The 22,718-nt window shown below is 33.6% G+C and overlaps 1 protein-coding gene across 2 annotated transcripts in view; it reads right to left on the bottom strand.

Annotated features, from left to right (window-relative positions):
* Positions 1-22,312, bottom strand: part of LOC149084913 (glutamate receptor 1-like) — a 274,407-nt gene extending 252,095 nt beyond the window's left edge. For both annotated transcript variants that reach the window (XM_089232649.1, XM_089232651.1), the window contains exon 1: positions 22,190-22,312. In XM_089232649.1, the coding sequence (XP_089088775.1) occupies positions 22,190-22,271 (82 nt within the window). In that variant the 5' untranslated portion in view covers positions 22,272-22,312. The remainder of the gene's footprint in view (positions 1-22,189) is intronic.
* Positions 22,313-22,718: the final 406 nt, after the last annotated feature.

Raw genomic sequence — 22,718 nt, 5'->3', positions numbered from 1 at the left:
CAGATAATGAAGTTGTATACATTGTGTTTCGTACTAGTGCTCCATGAGAAATTTATTGAACAACTTTATACGCTGTTTCGTACAACATTAATATCTGAAAAATATGTTGGTTTAAGTTCCTGTTTTATTGGTATAATGCAAAAGATGAGTCAATGGTTATTGTTTAACAGTTTTCCACGTATCAGATCAGCAAATTAATACATATCTGTGAGGAAAAAATTTTACGTTCCGATGATGACGATTCACTGAAAACAATAAGAATATCAAAATTGAAATACAAACTATGATTTCAAACAAAATATGATGAGTGCGATTCTATATGATGGGTGCTAACAGAAGCTATCTGTTTGTTCAAAGATTGTAAGTGTTAACAAACTTAACAGATTGATGTAGGTAATGTTACCACATTATACTGAGATAATTGATGTAACTCCATTTGTTGAAATGTTAAACAAATAATAAAAACATACATTTTGTTTCGTGCTAGTGCTCCGTGAGAAATTTATTGAGCAGCTTTATACGCTATCGTGTAAAACACGAATATCTGAAAAATATGTCATTTCAAGTTCCTGTTTTCTTGAGAAAATCCCGTGAATCGATATTTCAATCTACTTACTCAACTGTAAACTTTCGTACCATCTTTATTTTTATGCCATGATAACAATAACTCAAAGAAAAAAATTCTATTCTAAGGGAAAATATCTTCCAACAGAAATTGGCTCTTGGTAACATGATCAAAAAATTCAGAAAAATATGTTTTTCATAGGGGGGGGGGGGTTCTTTCTTCTTTTTTTATGGTATAGCTCAGAAATGTTTACTTTTTAGTAAATCGTTCGTGAAGAGATGCGATGCCAACAAACATGAGGAAAAATGAAAATTGACAGAAGGGATTTGTGTCAATGAAAGCTGCTTCAGAAAAACCGACACGTGACATCTTTTTGCCTATCCCTGCGCTACCCGGTTCCTACGTCTAGGAAAAATATACATTCAGGAATAGATCCTTTGCATATATAAGTACGACTAGGAAATAACCAGTGGCACCGACTGCTGCAGTTTCAGGAAAGTAAAATTATCTTTAAGGATTTTGTCTTGTCACTTATTTTCATCACGCTCGCTATTTTACCAATTTATTCAATTTTCAGCGAAGTTAAAGAATGGTATTCACCAAGGAAATTTCATCGACTGTATTTCCAAAATATATTCCAAAGAGAGAGAGTCGTAAAACGTATAAGAGAATATTTCAATGTAAAGTTGAATAATTCTCAAAGACAATAAAAATAAAAAATAAACTATTTTCATAAAATACATCGATTAAACTTTGAGATTTAAAACAAGCAACTTGCAATGTTGCGTACATGTTTTATATACAGTCAAACTCAGTTATAACGATATAGACGATTTTTTTTTAATCCTGTCGCTGTAACCGAGGTTTCGTTACAACCGATGTTGACATTTTAAATATGAAAAATATACTCAGACTCTATTATTTCACTATTTTTAGGATGACCATATTTTAATCGAAAAAAAATACGGGGATCACTTGGCATCCCCAATTCATGCCAAAAATGCCGCTAATTTCTGGTGAAACCTCAATTATTGCCTACAAATTAGAAATCTTGTCTTAAAATAAAGAGCTACAGTAAATCTGCAAGGAATGCAAAATTGTTTTACAACAAAAAGTCTTAGATGACGAATATGCGAGAATTTTTGTACTTATAATTATATTCTTATGTCATATAATCTATCAATTATACAAATTATCTTCATCCTTGATTATTTTTTTATTAGTATTACCCTAGTATTTGAATTAAAGCAAGCTCCGCGAAAAAACTGGGCATTCCTTCGGGAATTTTCTAGGAATTTCTTGGGAAACGAAATCAAAATGACCAAAAATGTGTCCTTACACCAATGTCCTTATCCCAGTTCATTACGTTTTCATCAGAGTTATAAGCAAGATTCATTAACATTGAAATCAAGCATTAAAGCCGAGGTATTGTCGTTGTGTAGAGGTCGTTATATTCGAGTTTGACTGCGAAACGTAAGCTTTAAATAAAATAATTGGGTTTCATGTTATGCATTTTCGAGAACCGTGAATGTATTTTCACTGTAAATTGGTTATATCTCTCTACAGGATAAGTAACATAAAAATTCCAAATAAAAAAAATGAAAACACACTAGAACGCAGAACTTTGACATTATATTTTTGATTGCAACTTTTTAGAAAAATATATATAATTCGATTCACACACACACACACACATTTTCAAAATGTAAAACACGACCTAATTTTTTAGTTGATTGTTGGTCTTTTTGTTGCGTGTTATTCGTTATCTGTTACAGTAATAAGATATTCGAGCTATTATTTGGCAATATACAGAGTGGCGAGTGTGGCGTATACTGTGGAAATATGCGAGTTTTTGCAATATGCAGAGTTTTAACCATTTTTTGACATGAATACGTATTTTAAATCATCTGACGATACTGGGAACATTCGCAAAAAGTTTCGTGACGAAATTCTTTAAACGTTCATATCTCAGGAATACGCAACCCAAGTTAAAAGCGATGGTATCATCAGATGCACATTGCAAAGACAAATTCAATGATATTACCCCGGTTTTAATATCTCTTCCCGTCTAGGCACCAGGCCATATCTCGAGCAGTTCACAACGAAAATAGACGACATTGGTATCGTTTGTTAGCTATTCCGAAGACAAAGCCGATGATAATGACATAATTTCATTATTCAAGTACCAGCCACACAATTCAAGGCACAAAAAACGTATTTACGTCAAAACTTTGCAGCCGTGTCCATGACACAGCCTACCCCAATTTTTTTTTTGTCCAGAGGCTGGTCTTTAAAACCATCATATCGACTCTGAAAGGCAAATTTAACAAATCCCGACTTGATTTTTAAAAGAAAATACAGCCATCTTCAGAGTTAAGTCTCATTTTGTACAAATCGTTGCAAGTATAAAATAATCACAGATTCCTCACGGAAGTCTAACCCCCTACCCTGATTTTATAATCTACATCATTCAAATCGTACTCTATTGAAAATCAGAAACGATTTCTATTCCACATGTCTGTTTTCAAGGGAAAGTATAAATTATGAATCATCTTTTCCCATACATAGATACCTAGAAATATATCTAGTAGTTTCACTTCGTTAGTTTTTCTATGTCCCTATATATGTCGTATAAGAATTTTACGAAGAGCCATGAAAGAAATCACCTCCATTATGTCTATTGACTTGAAATCGGAAACGTTACGAGAAAACGTCAAACATCTAAAGGTTTTTTTCCTTTTATATAAAAGCATTGCGAGTTTGATTCAGAACTGTAAGAGAAAAACATGATCGAAAATACTTCGTTCGAATTTGATACGAATTACAGGAATTTCTGAGACTTTTTTGTAATCGAAAATAATAAAAATCTTGAAGTTTTATTGATTTATTTTTCTAACGTAATACGTCTTAAAACCGTATTTGGGGGTCTCTGGACAGAAATCTGAGTGACACAAAAATAAGAGACGACTTATGTTTGTCAGTATCTCCTACACCAGGGGTCCGCGGTTCAAATGTGGCCTTCCGAGCTTTTTGCTATGGCCCACTGACCATTTTTAGAAAATAGCTACTTTAAATAGAAAAATGAATAAATTAAAATACAAATTCGTTAAAGAGCTCCGGCCACTGAAAATTTGAGCTGCTGTGTTTAGAACTGTGACACTTTTTTCCGAGTGTTGCCTGTTTACGGGTTCAGTAACGGATTCGAATCCTTCAGTAGTAGTTCATAAAATGGTTTTCAAGATCGCATTAGAATAAATTTGTTTTTTTCATTTATTTCATATTTAGAATGGTTGATTTTACCAAAAATTTTCACTGGAAGAAAAACTATTTTTTTTGCGTTTTAAACGTACCATTTGTAGTGTGTTTGAGTGTGATCGAACACCTTTTGCCACGGGTTGTAGTTACAAGTTTCAAAGCAAAATGGCTTAAAATCTTCTGATTGGACTAAACATTTATAATATCCAAGAATATTTCACCATCCATCTGATCTGGTGTCTACAGACAGCTTCTGTCAAGGCAAATTCAACTCAAACTCCTTCACTATGACAGCAATGGTCAGAACCCACAGACAAAGGATTAAAAACCATAAAGTCAAAGCATTCTCGTTCGTATTTTCACATATCCAATGTCCACAAACTGTTAAAATAGCATAAAATGCTCTTCAGCAACTTCATGACGTTCGAATGAAGCTCACAGCTAATACGAAATGGTTGTATTTATATAAGTAAAATACGACCAAGGATAACACTTGGAGACAGTGTTATCCGAAAAATAATTTGGAAGAGTAATTTCACTCCTCTTCCAAATTATAAGGAATAATTATTTTGCAGAAAGAGGGCTATTTTTTTATCAGTGAGAAATGACTATTAAAGAAAAATTTACCTGAATTGTAGGAGGATTAAATGAAGAGTATTTTTACTCCGCGACGAAATTTGGAGGAGTAAAATTAAATTTTCATGCGTAAATCACGCATTTAGATGCGTATTGACAAACGCTGCTTGGAGATATATCTCGAAACTGAGTAGACCTGTAATTTTTTAATAATTTAAAACTATTCAGAAAACATTAATGCGGAATACTTTAGAGAATAAGGTTTGCTCTTTTCTTCCCCCTCATCCCACATTATACTGGGTCTATTTTTTTACAAAAATATATATTCCTTGTGTCCATCCTACATTTTTGGTTTGACGCAGGTATGCATGTGTTGCTGCTTTTCTTAAAACTATGAAAAATATCCCATGTATCTAGGAAATTGCAAACTTAGTATCTTACATATTTGAAAGGTGAGAATAACTGCCAATATTTTCTTGGGCATGCATGAATTATTCATACGTTTTTGTATACTACGCTTCACCTGAAATACGTCTTCAGGAATCAAAAATAAGTCCAAACAATTTCAGTCTATTCATTTCAGAACCAAGCCCGTCACAAACAAAGCTTTCAGAAAAATGTGTGGGAACAAAATTCATATATGTTGGTGTTGAAATAGTCCATAAACAGATAACATTGGGGGAGGCACCTTACATGGTCGTAATTTCAAAAATATTTGACTAAGACGAAACACATGGAAGATGAGTAACGTAACTACACAGGATATAAATACAAACTAATACGAAGATGAATTGATGCAAATGCTTATTTTTTCTCATCATCTACCTTCAACGTTGTGATTTTTCATCAATTTTTAATTGTTGCCATATACTAAATGTTATTTTCAGATAAAAAAAAAAACTATGTTTCTTCATAAAAGCTTATATATATAGCAGTATATATATAATTGATTTTTTTTTTCTGTGTGTGTGTGTCTCTATCTCTGTATATTCTCAATACAAATCTGCAATTTTTCATACCGATCTTCGCTAGGTTTTTCATATATACTAAACAGGACCTAAGAATTGAACAATTAGCTACTTTAAAAGTTCTTCAAAGCCAGGCAAATGCCCGAAAATGGTAAATAAAAGCTATTGGGTAACAATTGTTTCTCGGCCTTAGTAATGGCTTTTGGAATGTTTACTTTGGTTACACCGCGACGCCCGAGTGGCGCAGAGATAAGATGCTCGTCTTCCGCTATGAAGATTACCATCATAGTCCATTGGTTAGAACCCAGCCAAAAGAACAACAGCGAAAGTTTTTTACCGGTTGAGCCTGGGGCGGCCACCGATAGATGACGACTTCATATCCCACCCAACTCTACTAGTTGAACATTGCCATATGGCGATATATGACTGGAGTTGGTGTGCGGTAAAGATTATACAGATAATCCCTATATATAAAACGTATAAGATTACACCGTGGTTCTCAAACAATGCCTTTTACATATGTTTATTCCTTTACAATGGTTTGTCACTGCTTTGATGCTGATGTATAGAAAAAACCCAGGAAGCGTCGGGTATTTTATATAGTTATCACTAAAATCCTGAAGTTTCTCAGGATTTGCTTTTTTGACGTCTTCTTGAATCACATCATATTTCGAGATTCAGTCTGCCGTCAAGGCAAAATTGCAATTCAGACATTTTCGTTGCAAGATTTCGGATTGTTTGGCTACAGTAAATAGGTAATTACACCCAACGTTAAATATTAAATAAAGTGTTATAATACCAGGACTGTGTATACAAGACAAAAACTTTGGTCAGTTTCAGCTCAAATAACTCGTGAACCGTTGGTTATAGAAACATAATTTTAATTAGAAAAAGTGTTCAAATAACTTGCCCATTTTAGTATGTCATTTCTTTTATTATAGATCATATATATGTACCGAGTACAAAATTAAATTTTTTATAGCATGCTTCCCCCCCCCTTTTCTCTAACTAGCAATTGTTGTTGCCCTGTTTCTTCTGAGCCCAACAAAAAAAATTCCATGCTGCTAAATGCAATATTAGCTGAGATATTTGAATCAAAAAATCGCTGGAAAAAATATTAGAAGAAACACCAGCATATATCAAGGCACAAGCTTGTTTTATACGTTCATATGCTGTTCTCGGATAACGAATACGGATCCGATAACACAGTTTTGTCGAAATGGGTGCACCCACTAACCTAAAAGAGCTGCGTCGTGAGCTGAATTTTGGCGCCAATCATCATCAGAATTAGTCACTCGAGCGTTATTAAATCATGTTCACCTCGGAATCTTTTTCCATATGAACCTCCACTTCTTTTTCTGTTTTGAACCATTTCATGTAAAATGAGAGATTCGGCTAATAGAAAATGCATTGGAAAAAAAAATATTAACCCCTTTTTTCGAAGCACACGTTCTTTTGCAAGAATCTTAGCGTCAAACTGAACAGTCACTCTAGATATTCTAGGAGCTTATCTTTACCATCTGCATTTATCAGCCACAGAAATAAGCTGCCCAAATAACAAATGAATGGAATCCTACGAACTCGGCTGGGTTGTTCTACTCAGCTACAACTAAATAGCTGGACTACTAGTAGTCTGCAACTAACTATTAGAGTAAAGCTGGTGTTGGTTGCGGGGAACACAGTGGGGTAAAATCTCTTAAATATTTCATATTTCTGTAAATTTTCATTTATACAATTTTAAAACTGTTCATTTTAGCCAACCACTAGTTCTTACCTTTTTATAGCGGTCTTTTGGTGTTTTAAAAAATTAGTCTTCAAATTTTGGGCAATACCTGGAACGAGCGAATAAAATGATTATCCATAAAACCTACAGGAAATCACGTTTCGACTAGCACGTGATTCCGGAACGAATTATCTCCATTACACCCGAGGTATCACTGTACAAGTTTCTCAGCATGGTATCACTTGATCACCAATTCCTGAAGATGCCCGTCACTCGTGCGAGTGAAACGTTGAGTATATTTACTCATTTACGATGGTCAAACATATCCTGCAATCCTTCCACCATAATACTAACGATAGCAGTGAGAACCTTATACTATCTATGGCAGAAAGTGTTCGTTCATCCACGAAAACGCTAGCAATATTACGTTTAAAACGCAATAGGTACTGCGAATCGGAGAACCTAAACCTCATTCAAATTGGTAGCAGACGAGTTCTCGATTGCAATGGCGAAAAGATCACGTCAGCTGGTAAATGGATGGCTGGAAGATACTCTTTTACAATGAAAAATGAACTCAGCTTGAAAACTGGAGATGACTACGATAAATTCCTATGTAGAAGAAAACCAACCTCGATGAGATTAGTGTATTGAGAAGACAAAAACAACTAAATTTCTTTTGTCGTTCATTCAACTTTGCACATACATGACATCTAATGGACTAAGAGAACTTTGCATCGTGAAGGGAGCTATGATTTCAGAAGTTCTACATAGAAGAATTTTTGATTTCGAGTGTTCACAAATGGTTTTGGGATGTAACTAAAACACTTCACGTTACACAGCGACTTGCTAACACACCGCCAGTCCTCTGATATTTTTTTCAAAGATACCTCACCGTACATAGAGGACAGTTAAACAATATTTTGCAACTTTCCTATAAGGTACTCCGTTCTCTAGTATGGAAATTATCAGCTTTAGAGATTGTCAGAAGATGTCTTTCTGAAGCCATTTCATAGCGCTTCAGAAAAAGTTATAATGGTACTCCGTTGCATTCATTTTTTATACATTGGTTACTCTGCAACAGCGCAAACATTATTTCATTTACATATTTCGATTCAATGTATTTTTCTTAAACAGTAAACCAGCACTTTTTTCCATACAAAAGTTCTGATCGAACGCTTTTATCCCGGGTGTTGCCAGTTTATGAACTGATTTAGATTTTCAAGGTCAAATTACAACAAATTTATGATTTTTTTATTTATTCCGTATTTAGAATAATTCCTTTCACCAAAAATTTTCACTGAAAAAAAAATATTTTTTTTTTTTTTGTGTGTGTGTGTGTTTTAAACGTAACATCGGTTACGTTTTCGTGGATGAACGAACACTGTCTGCCGGGAGTAGTATTTCAGCGATTCAAACAGTTTAGAAAATGCGACGTTTTTCGAAAAAAAATACATAAAATAGTTCATTACTGGTTTGTCTCAGTAAAATTTTGGCGCAACATGAAATTCTCATAAAGCCACTGAATATAATTACTTTCGACCGAAATATTTTTAAAACTGAATCTTTCGATGATTTCTTCAAGTAACATCACGGTTTTCGTTATCGTTTCATTTAATTTAAAATTGCAAATTACAAATTCTTTTGTTTTCATTACTTACATTTCCGCAAACAAAGATTTCCGATTGTTTTTGAATTCTAGGTCCTATCAAAGTTTCCTTTCTAGAAAATATTGTGATTTGTTTTCGCAGTGGATTAGTATAATTACATTCATTAAGCTGCAAATTCTGTTCATTGTATAAATAACAACATTTAATCTAGAATTATTGTTCATTGCTCTTGCGGAAATTCCAATCAAATATTAATATTACTTTTCTCCGAAACAAATAATTTGAGCTCGGAAGTTTAGTTTTCAAGTAAATTAAAAATCAACTAATGTTCGAATAAATGTCTGTAAATCCCAATGAAAAACTGATACAGTAATTTTTTCGGGTTTTTTTTATTAATTGGATCTTTGTTTCTAATTCGGATGAAGTCATAAATAGTTTAATTTTTTGTGTAATTGATTTTTTGTGGAGTTGAATATCTAGTTGCATGTCGAAACAAAGACGGTGCCTAACAATCGATAATGACCGTTTTTATTCGTTATTTAATATTGTCTTTTCTGACAAAAATAAAAAATTTTTGAATTAAAATAAATAGTAGTTCGTGCTAGATTTAAGACGTTACATAAAATAAATATTTTTCAAAGACAATGTCGGCAAATATTCAGGCAATGACGACTATTTTTATCGAATGTGATAGGGTAATCCATTGTCACTTGTCAAATAAACACTGCCATCCGAAAGCACCAATGTTCTTTGTTGTTTATGTTTTCGTTTAGTTTATCCTTTAGAAAGCACTAAATTTGTCTTTCAAACTGGATTTTATTATTGATAAATATCGTCAATACAAAAATAGTACCTAGTGTCAGGTACAAAAATAGTACCTCGTCATATAACACGAATACGCACACAAAGGCCACAACAGGCAAATTGCCCAACGAGGTGGATGGAAAAAGATGTCCATAAAAAATATGGATGTCACAAACTTGACTAAAATACAGTAACCCAATATCAAGGCATATATCACGAAAATAAACTAATAATTAATAATAAATAAAACACCACTAATAAAAAAGATTATGGTTGTCTTAATTCTAAGTATGGAGAGCTTCTTGATTTATCTCAATATGTTTATCGTACTTCTTTTTAAACATGTATGTCAATTGTGTCAGAATGACGATCCCCGGAGGTAAACTATTCCATATATTTATTGATAATCGTGTAAGAGAAAAAACCCCTGCCACACCACAATCTGCAGTTGTCCCTTACTAAACGATACTAAAGATTTATATGCTTAACGATTTATAAGCATAAAATTGTAAAGCATAAGTTCAACTTAAAATTTTTCATCAACAGGAATGGATTCAAAATTAATGGTAATGATATTTTTTAGACATTTTTTTTTTCTGTGAATCTCACGATAATTCTCGGATGTACAATGACACCTCGAGTTACGAGTGTTTCGACTTATGCGCAATCCACGTTGCGAGAAAAAATATTTGATGCAATGCTTTTTTCAATTTGCGAGAAAATTGGAAAACTCGCGAGCTTGAAACGTAAGAGAAAATGCTCATTCGACACACGAAAGCTCAGATGAATTGAACAAGTCAATTGTTGGACTGCGCTGTTGTACATGAAAGAACTGGGTTTTATGTTACGCTTTTTTTCTCTCTAGCGCCGTGAATGTGTTTTCACTGTAAACTGTTCTTATCTACAGGGTAAGTAACGAAAAAAATCCAAAAATAATTAATAAATAAATAAGTAATAAAATAATCATTAGACTTACACAGAACTTTGAAATTATTTTTTACCCCGATTTCAATTTTTTCGAAAACATTGACTTAGTTGATGCATTTAAAATTGTAACACAATACTTTTTAGTTGATTTTTGGCGTGTTATTCGTTAGCTTCTGCAAAAACAACTTAATAAGACATTCCAGCTATTATTTTTTATATTATTTGCTCCGCGAGTTGACAATGCACAGAGTGGTAATGATTTTTTTGTTCCGAGTCTAGTCTTTAAAATCACCGTATTGATTATAAAAGGTGTTTAGGTTTTTCTCTTACTCTGAACTAAATAACTGAATGAGTCAAGGCTTGATTTTTAAAAGAAACAACCGCCATCTTCACATTCTATACAAACACAAATACAAATCCACAACTGCCAAAAATGCACAACGAGATAGATGACAAAAAGGAGAGCCCATAGAGATAGCCCATAACAAATATGGATGTCATATATTTCTAAAATACAGCAACCCAATTGAAAATGCGATTATGAAAACTAAAGACTATATATATGATAGAATACAGTACGATGCCCATAAAAAATATTTATGGTTGTCTTATTCTAAGTATGGATAGCTTTCCGATTTACCCCATCGTATTTCTTTTTAAACGTGTCAATTGTGTTACAATTTACTACATCCGGGGGTAAACTATTCCATTTATTAACAACAATATTAGGAAAAAACTCCCTGTGACACTACAACCTGGAGTTGTCCCATACCAATCGATACTGATGTCCCTTGTAAAAGCAGTCGATTGACGGTGTACTAATAATTCATGGTCCATCCTATCCATCCCGTTGAAAATCTTGGACACTTCGATCATATCTCCCCGACACCTGCGTTCATCCAATGTAAACATATTCAAAAAATGAAGTCTCTCTTCATGCCGACAAAGACACGCGTAGCTCTTTTCTGCACTTCTTCAGCCAAGTCTATGTCCCTCTGTTGGCATGGTCTCCAAACTTTACAGCATACTCCAGTCCAGGATGAACTAAGCCTTCGAAAAGCGGAAGAATGACTTTAGGAGGACGCGAAGAGACCTTTTTGAAAATGAAACCGAGCATTCTATCCACTTTTTCGGCCACCGCTGAACAATGTTCAGAAAACCTAAGCCGCTCGTCAATGAGAACTCCCAAATCGGTGACCCTAGTTGCATCCGGGATAGTGGCACCATTCAACTCGTAAGAGAATGTGGGTTGTTGACATGATATATTTGTTTATATTTATTATAAAAGGAAAATAGCTTTAATTTTGCAAAGAATAAACTTTACATGTGTATCATGCCAATCTTGATGTTGACTATGTGATTCTCTTAAATAATGGCTCGAATCGATAATGAATTGATATGTTAAATATTCCATATATAGGCACTGTATACTTGGGATATGTAAAAATTTCCTCTGCACAAAGTTGTGTCCTGAATGGTTGATAACCTGTGGTGTTTATTTGTTTATGAAGCTATTCTTGGCTGTCGAAAAAGTTAATTTGCATCCCTGTTTGGTATCCATGTTCACTTAATGAAAAATTACTAATGAAGCTTACGGTTCACAGTATGTCAGCTTGAAGAATATACTTTTGATATTGAATAGCAACAAAGCACCCAAAAGAATATTTTCCATTTTTGCGATATATATATTATCTTTTTCAGCGTTACGTGAATAATTTTCATCTCAAAGAAAAACTTTATGAATTTTTTTACTTAAAGATTATAAAAATTTCTTTATAATACACTTGGTATTAAGAAAAGTCGGATTAAATGTTAATATTATTCGCAAACTCATAACACGCGTTTTATCAGCTTTTATCCTGTTTTCAACGGAAGCGTATAAAAAAAATTCTCTTAGATTCGGAGCGTCTTCAAGAGAAAAATTTAAATTTATATAATTTTCTTTTTCTCACACTATCTTTGTCTTCATTGTTGCTCTGTGTTTGCGAAATTCGCTTACGTGCGAAATTAATTTAAAGCGATCTCGCGGACATTATTATTTCCTCGAAACCATTCCTGATAATTCTTTAATTTCATTGTTCGTGTCATGAACGTGCGGTTACCTAAACAACAATATTGGCAAATAGTATTTATCTTTTATGTCGTTTGATAATTAGGGGACAGCGAAACAAAGAATACATCTTAAATTCGAAGATCAGTGCTCTTAACTGCAATAAGATTTGAAACCTTTGAAAACCGTTTAATCTTTCAAATTTTAAAATAGTTGTTTGGATGTCATTTTTCTTTTGGCTCGGTTGAATAAAATTCAGTTAAGGTATCCGACTACGTTAGAGAGCACTTCTGTATAAAATGATACTGGAGCGAACTTAAATATCATTTTTTGATAGAAAGTGTCCCAAAATGGTGAAAAAATAATACATTTGGACTACCGATGTGATTTTCTATGAAAAAGTCATTTTTATGTCAAATTTTAAGCAAAATTAGTGTATTATTCACACCACGATTGCAAAAAGTTCTATTAATGGAATGTTTTGATACTTTCATAGTACATAGAAATGTTAATGGTGCACGTTATGAACCAAAATTTAAAAGATTGCATGGTATGCTCACATAAATTACACTCAAATCTGTTGATGTACGTATAAATTTTTTTGAAATTTGCTAAAATGTCAGAAATAGCATCCTTCGTAAAACACGTTTAAAGTTTTTCTTTAAATTACTTGAACGTAAAAACGCAACACTAACTTGGGTGTAACTTCGACTCTAAGCGTCATATAAAGAAAACAAGTCCTGTCTCGGAATAACAACAAACAGGGCTTTCATAAAAAATTAAAATCGATATTTTCTTCAAAAATGACGTTTTCAACATAATCGGATACCTTAAAGACATTTTAATTCTTTTTGGTTGGCCCTCGGGATTTTAATTAAGGATTAAGATTAAAGTTTTAGATGAGTCAGCCAAAAATATTAGTTTTTGTTCCTTTCTGTGTCTGTTCAAAGTGATTCCGATTACATTGTTGGGTCGTGATATATACAGATTTTTATTCCTATCTTCGTTGGTATGACTGGAATCATCAAATTTATAAAAATTTTCAACGTTCGATGAAATTAATTTCATCCTTAACTCCTCAGTATTAATAGATGCTTGTCAACTGATCCTTATCTTGAGTAAAATGATTTTCAGTTACTTTCGCCTAAAACTTATCAGGATTAGAACCTCTTGGAGAAGCCCAGGAGCTCAACACGAGACAAGTCCCGCGGAAAAGCCTATATGCCTGGCAGCAGCTGAATATTTGAGCAAATCCTACCCATCAGTGCAGAACCCCCAACAATAATCGTGTATTCAAGATCTGACCCAATGCTCAGAGCTGTGGAAAATTACGCCAGCTTTGCTTCTCCAAGAACAGATGAGGAAGAGCAAAGGGTTCGTTCTTCAGCAAAAGGGAGTAGAAGCAGTAGTAGGTGGTGGTAGTATAGTAGTAATCAATGTTATTCGCTGTCTAGTAGCGGAAGAGACTGATCACTGCAGAGTAAATACTGCAACCAATTCCCATTAGTGTACAACAGATAATCTAACAAGACGTTCCAAACACACTAATAGAAAATAGATTTTTACGCTGAGTTGACACAAAAATACAAAAGGCAACACACAACTGTAAACGTAGACTCTTCATACAGGTGGCACGATTTAGCTGATAGAATAATTCCGTCCAATTTTTTCCTTATCGGCCAGGAATATTTGAAATACGTAATTTATATCATGAGTTTCAAGTAACTTCTAATGTTTATATTGCAGATCATAACTAAAAAATTATTCACATTATTTATTTTGAAGACTCGTCTCCGAAAAATAATATATGAATTGTTCGATTTTATCACAAATTGTTAAATATGTACTTTGTTTTAGCAATTATTCAAAAAAAATTATATTACTTTTAAATTTTTTCATATCCAAAATACTCGCCATTAGTAAGAAACAACGTCTCTTATGATTTTGATAAGACACACACACACATACTTGTACATCGCCGCTCTTTCTGTTTCAAAATAATTAAATTTCAAACATAGAAAACAAAGAGGGAGGTTCTCAAATATGCCTAGTAGTTTTTCATTGAACGGGAAGGAAAAATAAACTACAAAGAAAACAACGAAAATTGATTATTTTATTAGGAATCTTTATATTTCGTTTTATTCCTCGGTTTTGTTTGTTGTTGTTGTTTTTTTCAATAATATTTTTCGTTTCGCTCACAAGTTTCAAAAAAGACGTTTTCAAAGGAATAGAAAGAGAAGTTTCTTCCAGCAAAGCAATCTGAACTCCTCAACAAAGAAAAACTTATATTTATTTTTGTATGTGTGTGTCAATTCACATTGAATTGAGGCTGCAAAGAACAGTTCAAAATCTGTTTCCTTTACGTAGATTCTATGAAACCGAAATTGTTCGATTCTAGAAATACGAACAATATTTCAGTGCCAGTTCCTTTTTAGTAAAAAAATTGGAGTAGGCTGTGTCATAGACACGGCCGCAAGTTTTGACGTGAATACGTTCTTTGGACCTACCTTTGCGTGGTAGGTACTGACGTAATGAAATTGGCATCATGGATGTCTATGAGACGGTACTAATGTTGTCTATTTGCGTTTCCAACTTCTCGAGATATAGCGTAAAACAATTTCGTTACGAATGCGGTCCGTGTGCTTGGTGTCCATACCGGATGACGTATTAAAATCTGTAGGGTATCATCGGATTTGTCTTTAGAATATCTAACAGAGGATACCATTGTCTTTTATTTACGTTGTGAATCTCCCGAGATATAGCGTAAAACAATTTCGTTACGAAAGCGGACCGCGAGCCTGGTTCCCAGCCCAGAAAAAGTATTAAAACCAAAGTGGTACCCATTGGAATTGGCTCAAAAATATCTATAACACAGCACCATTGGCTTTTATTTGCGTTGCGGACATTTCGAGACATAGCATAAAACATGCTACAAAAGCGGATGGCCCTACGAAAGCGGGCCATGAACCTGGTGCCCAAACCAAAAGAGGTATTAAAACTAGAGTGGTATTATTGGATTTGTGTTAACGAGATCTACCTTCAGAAGGTTCAGAGCTACCTTCAAAAGCTCTGGTATGTTCTGTATTCTGATATATATATACTGATATATTCTATAAAATTTCATTTCAAATGTGGGTCATGGGCGTGGCCGGAAGCAGTATCAACATCTGTAGGATATAATCGGATGTCTTTGAAATGTCCAACAGACGATACCATTGTCGTCTATATGCGTTACGAATCGCCCGAGATATAGCGCAAAACAATTTCATTACGAAAGTGGACCACAAGCCTAGTGCCCTGACCAGAAGAAGTATAAAGACCAGGGAAGCATCATTGTATTTGTCTCAAAAAATCGACCCTCACACATACAAAACGCTGATATATTCTGAAAAATTCTTGAGCTATGAGCGTTTAACGGGGTTGGTGCACGCAATTTTCCACAAAAAAAACGCATTTTTCAATTTTTAAATACTATGAAATTTTCTGCGTCTAACCGTGTATAAAAGTTTTTGTTTTACCTCTACTAAAAATATTTTTAAATTATTTCAATATAAACTGCTGGCAGGCATTATATATGCTAATGTTTTCCACTAAAAAGTTTTTTGTTAGATAACGATTTTTTTTTTCTTTCACTCTTTCAAATGCCTTGAAACTTCGTGTGTATGTTACATACTTTAACACGAGCGTTTAGGATTTTAATTGTTGGTTATTTTTTTCTTGAATTTTAAGTTTAACACATGAAACTTTTTTCAAAAATCTCCAAAATTTACCCATATTTTGCGCCATAAATAATTTAAAATAATTTTAATAAAAAATCCTCGTGTTAAAATATGTAATACCATATTGTTGAGAGACACACAAAGTTACAAGACATTTTCGAATGAGCGGTGTTCGAAAAAATGTTCCTTATCTAACAAAAACTTAGTTTTGAGAAAAAGGCATTTTTAGTGAAAAACATTAGCATGTGTAATGCCTGCCAGCAGTTTAAATTAAAATATTTAAAACTATTTTTAGTATAGGTAAAATAAAAACTTTAACACAATTAGACGCAGAAACTTTCATAGCATTTAAAAATTGAAAAATTGGAAAATGTGTTTTTTGGAAAATTTGCGTGCACCAACCCCCTTAAATTATTTCGTGATTCGTGATGTAGCTTTTTTGCGAATGCACCAAGTATCGTCAGATGATTTAAAAGACGTATTCACGTCAAAATTTTTATACACACCTGTCTAGAGAGTGACAAATTTTTAGCTCAAATAACAGCATCATACGTCGCGGTAATCAATGACGTGATCAAGGTGCTGGAATTGAGAGGGTATATTGCAGAGACTTATTGGGAGGTGACTATAGCAACACACCCAGAGAGCCTGGTAGTGGGTTTTGAGCTCTAAATGAGCCTTCCAATCATAGCCATACATCAGAAACACCTAAATTTTTCGGTACAATGCATGGGGTTACTCTTGATGCCGACTCTAGTATTGGTTCAGCGACAATTTATTATATGTTCATGTGCAATGATTTCCAAAACCATCTTTAGCTTCATATTTTACTGCATAAAAAATATTCACGCTTTTTACGAGCACTTGAATAAGAAGTTCAGTCCTTACTAGCAAATATTTTTTGGACTTCATGTTTTAGTAAATTCCATATCCGTCTTTTTTTTGTAGAAAATGCACAAATGCAACAAGTTCTTCTCAACTTAATTTGTCATTCTCTCTGTGTCTAAGGTTGAGTGTCAAAGGTGCTAATTATTATGTGCCCAAAGTCTTGATTTTAGCCCTTCTTCTTATAGAACATAGGCGGAGATCGACTTGACAGTCTGGGGGGGGGCACGATGATGATGATGTCAATTCATCTATACATATATGCATTATATCAGTCGACTTCACCTTTGATGCGGGGGGGGGGGCAATGCCCCCCACGCCCCCCCCCCCCCGTATATCCGCCCATGCTGTAGAATGAGAGGGATCGCAAACTTCTCGGATAACGATCATTTGTCATTATCTATTACAAATCTGATTGAAAATTAGTATGAATGCGAATTCATATTTTCCCACCTACATACTTATGTTTGTGATCTGTCTTATATTGATTCAAACTTTAAAACGACCTGTATATTTTTAGCTTCATGCAGAGCCAGAACTAGAGGGGGCAAAGCGGACAACTGCCCCGGGTGTCAAACTTTAAAGGGGTGGCAAATATTTCAGGGAAGAACAAAAAAAACGCTGTTATAAAATTATCGAATTTTACAGATGAGAAGCGACAAAATCACATTTGCCCCTCCCCTCACAAAAATCCGAGTTACGATCCTAACTTGATCAGATTTTACGTTGTGAAGTGTTCAATCATTTTTTGCTAAATGTTATAAAATACTAGAAATTAAAAAACTAACTAACCGAAAGAGATTAAATAATTAATATAAAATTATTAAAATAATTAATGAAAAGCAAATCATCACTAATCAACCTATATGTTTGCATACGTTATTTTGTCCTCCCCATTTTTTGTTTCTTTTTTGTTTGATTGTTTTTTCGTTTTTCTTTCATTTTTATACAAATATACTGTATACATCGATTTAATGATTGACAATAATTGTATGTATACCCATAAGATTTATGTGTCCACCAGTATGAATCTTACAGGATTCCTTGATGGATTTCTTCTGTTCTTTGCTTTTTTATGAAAAAAAAGTAATAATGAGAGGAAAATCATCATTTATCACATAAACTCTTTTTAAACTTCGAAATAGTGGTACAAATATTTGCGTGGAAAATCAGGGATTTCTCGTGGAAAAAGGAATATTCTTTATTCATCATTGTCATCTCAAACAAAAAGTGGGATAATATACGAGTATATTATTATGCTGAGTTGATCGATAAATGCAACCTGTATTATAGATAGCGATAAACTGACTTCGATGTCTTTGTTGATGGTTCCGTGAAATACTCATTCTCAATCGTCTCTTGGACATGATTATTCCCCTTCGTGATCATTTAGCAGTCCGAAAACGCTCAAAACCCGGACAGAATCGATGTTTGGACACATTATCATGCCCATAATTTTCACACATCATTTAACAAGCGTTCCGACTCCGCGAAGTCATCAATATCTAATGTGTTTCTGAACCACTGAAACGTTCCTGTATACTTGGTGTAGTTAGTATGTGTTTCGCGTACGTATCTGTAACAAACTCACCGATCCTAGCATTGATACGTGCAGTCCTGTTCATTTTACATGTCATTTTGTATCATTCCTTTCACATATATTTCGTATTTTGACGACTTTATAATTCCTCGGTTCTTTTAGTAATATTATTACTAACTAAATAAAGAAATTGAGACATATCTCGGCCTCGTACCTATAGGATTAGCATTACATAAAGCGATAGATAATACTGTATAAAATTAATTTTAAGGGGGGTTGGTACATGATCTTGAGTTCCCATGCTTTCCTTATGGGAAAAATCCCGTCTTTAAGGAGCATTTAAAACTTTTCTATATACTTCAGGAAATCAATTTTCTTTCTCAAATTTTGTGGTATATTTTATATAATTTAATGAGAGCTTTTTAATTTAAGTTGCTAGTTATTTTTTTGAATTTCGACACATCCACAACATGAGAATTTTTCAAGAATCACTCAAATTTACTCATATTTTGTACCATAATTTTTTTTAAGTGGGTTGGTACACGATCTTGGCTTCCCGTTGCTTTTTCTATCAGAAAAATATCTTTCATTTCAGCACCATTTAAAAATTTTATATTTACTTTAGGCACTCAATTTAATTTTTTTTCCAATTATTTTATGGATAATTTTGTACAATTCAAAGAGAGCATTTAGGATTTTATAATTGTTGGTTATTTTTTTCTTGAATTATAACTTCAACAACGTGCACTGTTTTCAAAAATCACTGAAATTCACTCCTACTTTGTTGCCGTAAAATTCCTTTAAATCATTCCAATAAAAAATTCTCTTGTTAAAGTATGTAACACCTTAGCGTTTTGATAGACGCGAGAAGTTTCAAGACATTTGAACAAGTGATGTTCGAAAAAATGTTCCTTTTCTGACGAAATACAAGTACAACGCCACAGGCAAAATGCCCTACGAGGTGGCTGAGAAAAAGATGCCCGTAATAAATATGGATGTCATATATTTAAAAAATACAGCATTCAGTTTTGAGAAAAGAGCCTTTTAATGGAGAACATTAGCATATATAATGCCTAAAAGTTATATTGAAATATGTTGAAAATACTGCTAACGTAGGTAGAACAAATCTCGAACACAATTATACACAGAAAATTTAATAGTATTTGAAAATTTGAAAAATTCAAAAATGTGTTTTCTAGAAGATTTGCGTGTACCAACCCCCTTTAAAATAATTTTAATGAGAAATCCTCTCGTTGAAGCATATAACACCTCACTGCTGAGAGACAAGACACACAAATTTCAAGACATTTGAACAAGTGGTGTTGGAAAAAAAGTTCCTCTTATCTGACAAAAACATAGTTTTGAAAAAGAGCGTTTTAATTATTAGAAAACATTAGCATATATGGCGCCTTCGGGGAGATTTATGTTAAAATATTTTTAAAACACTTCTACTGCATTTAGAACAAAAACTCGAATACAGTTAGACGCAGAAAGTTTTATAGTATTTACAAATTTTCACTATTTTTTGCAAATTTGCGAACACCCCTACCCTTAATACGATCTGTGTCATTTGTGTTATAGGTAGTTTAAAATTGTACATCTGTTAAAAATTTTAATATCTTCTCGGATCATTAAATTCATTTACGCCTAGTTAATAATCACCTTGAATGTTTTATCCGTTGATGTTGAAAGGAATCCACGGTTCATATAATTACAAAATGACCATTATCTCTTTCGAAATCCATAAAGCTGATCTTTTTCGTGTAATTTTGTAAATTAATTTTAATGTTTCTCAGCGAAAACGCAAATTCATATTAACTATTTTCAGGGGAAAAAATGTGTTTTCTTAGTAAAAAATTCACTTAATTACTTTGTGATAAGAAATATTTCTTTAAGTTTTTTTTTTTAATTGGATCAAAAATTTGTTGCAATTAGTTCGAAATATCGGAAGTTTCGATCTTTCACGAGTTTTGATGCTTGCTATGGTCATTTTTTTTTCTCATAACGAAATTTAGTTCACACAAATAAAATTTAACTTGGAATAAAAATTTATTTAAAAAATCTATTGATTTTATTTAATTTAGAGAATAAATTCACGCAAATACAACATATTATAATTAATTAATTAACGGAAAGAAGCCTCATTCATCAAGTATACTTTGAATAAATTATGAGCTGTTCGAATAAATTTATAGGAATGCTGATTTCATTCACATTGGTATTCGAAGTGAAAATCTCAATGTATTTTGAATGAAAATAACTCATACGTATCGAAAAAATTTTAGCTTTAAAATGTTTAGGTGGTATCTATACACTTTCGATTTAAGTGCCAAAATGCTTTTTGTTAATTTCATTGGCTATAATTTTTTACATTCCAAGTGAATGTTGGCATTATCTTGAATCAGGGATTCTCAATCTTTTCTGAACCCAATGACTAGTAAAGCTTGTAAAATAATTTGATGGACCACTAATTTACATTATGTGGGTTGAATTTTTATGTTCGAGAATATGTGAATATCATTAATATTCATTGCATATACAACTGAATAATTTTCATTTCATCAGAATTAAATTTTCATATCCGACTGCGGACCACTTTCACGGACCACAGGTTGAGAAACGCTGTCTGAAGTTTCTCGCAACAAAATAAAAAATAGGTTTATTTAAAATTTAAAAAAAAAAGAAGATATATTTATTGATTCCACACGCGCAATCTGCGCATATTCTGAATTGTTTATTGTGATACAGTGAACCCCCGATATAACGATATTCAGGGGACCAAGAAAAAAATACCGTTGTAGAGAAGTTACCGTTATATCGAGAGGTAGCATTATCATCAGTCGCTACCGAATTCATGCTGTTGTTGGCATCTCTTCTGAACTAGCGTTGTTGGTATTACCATAAAATGCACATTTAAAGCGTTTATTAACAACAAAAAGTTATAATTGATTAATAAAATTCAGTTAGTTGTTTCACACTGTAAAGTCATTTACTGCACAGCAGTTTTGTGTATTACACAGAAAAGAGCTCCATGGCAGCTTCATTCACACTTTCGAACGGTAGATAGTGTAAAATACCGATGTTATCAAATACCCTCGAAAGAATAAACATTGATGAGGAATTTAAAAATATATCGAATGTGGTTTTGAAGTGAAATATAAATAATATCGTTGTAGTGGTTCCGAAATATCGTTACAGAGGGGCTTATCGTTGTAAAGGATATCGTTATATCGAGAGCAGTTTAACATTAGACTACAGGCAATCGCAAATAAAATTTGGAAAAACATCATTATAGAGGGATTTATCGTTATATCGAGTGCCGTTGTAGCGAGGTTCCACTCTATTTTCAAACAAATCTTGAAAGAAGTTAGTAAGGAGCGATAAAAAAATATTACATCACTATGAAATGCAAAGCCCATTATTAATATTTAATTATTATTACGGCATAATTAGTGAGAAATAACGAAAGTAATTTGCATGTAGAACAACGCCGTGTCTTAATTTGATAAACGATACCCCGCGATAGCTGTTAATACGTCAAACCGTTGAATATTTTAATAAACTACTTACCTATGGGAATTTTCTCCGGTACGGCGGCAACAGCAGCGAGAAGACAGGTGGCCACTGCTAACCGGTGTGCGAATAGGCCCATGTGGAGGCCTTCGACGTTCAGGACTGTACGTCGCGAGCTGTTGTGCGGGCCAGCTCACACTGACCGGCTTCTCACTCGGGCCCCTAGTCCCGACTTCTCGATACTCGCCAAGTCGGATGCAGCCAAGTGCGAGGATCCGACAAAAATGGCAGAGCCGAACATCTTTGGAAAGTTACCAGTTGAATTCTCGTTTTACGGAAGAAGTAACCGCTATGTCGATATTTCATCCGATTTTCTGTTATACTTCGAAGAAGTGGCGTTCCGTTTCGCTTTGTTTTTTTACGCTTTCGACTTTCTCTTCTTATGTATGTGTTGCGGCATTCATCGCAGATGTGTTTACGGGCTTCGGAACACAGGTGCAACATAATAGTCTCGCCGTTTCCCCCTCCCCCCCCCCTGCGAAACTGGAGCAGATCAAAGGATCACTTACATCTCCGCATTCACTCA

This window comes from Pholcus phalangioides, unplaced genomic scaffold (assembly GCF_987345545.1).
Source record: "Pholcus phalangioides strain wild (caught in Gottingen) unplaced genomic scaffold, Ppha-v1.0 ptg000007l_1, whole genome shotgun sequence".
Taxonomy (NCBI): domain Eukaryota; kingdom Metazoa; phylum Arthropoda; class Arachnida; order Araneae; family Pholcidae; genus Pholcus; species Pholcus phalangioides.
This window is presented reverse-complemented; position numbering and strand designations above follow the sequence as displayed.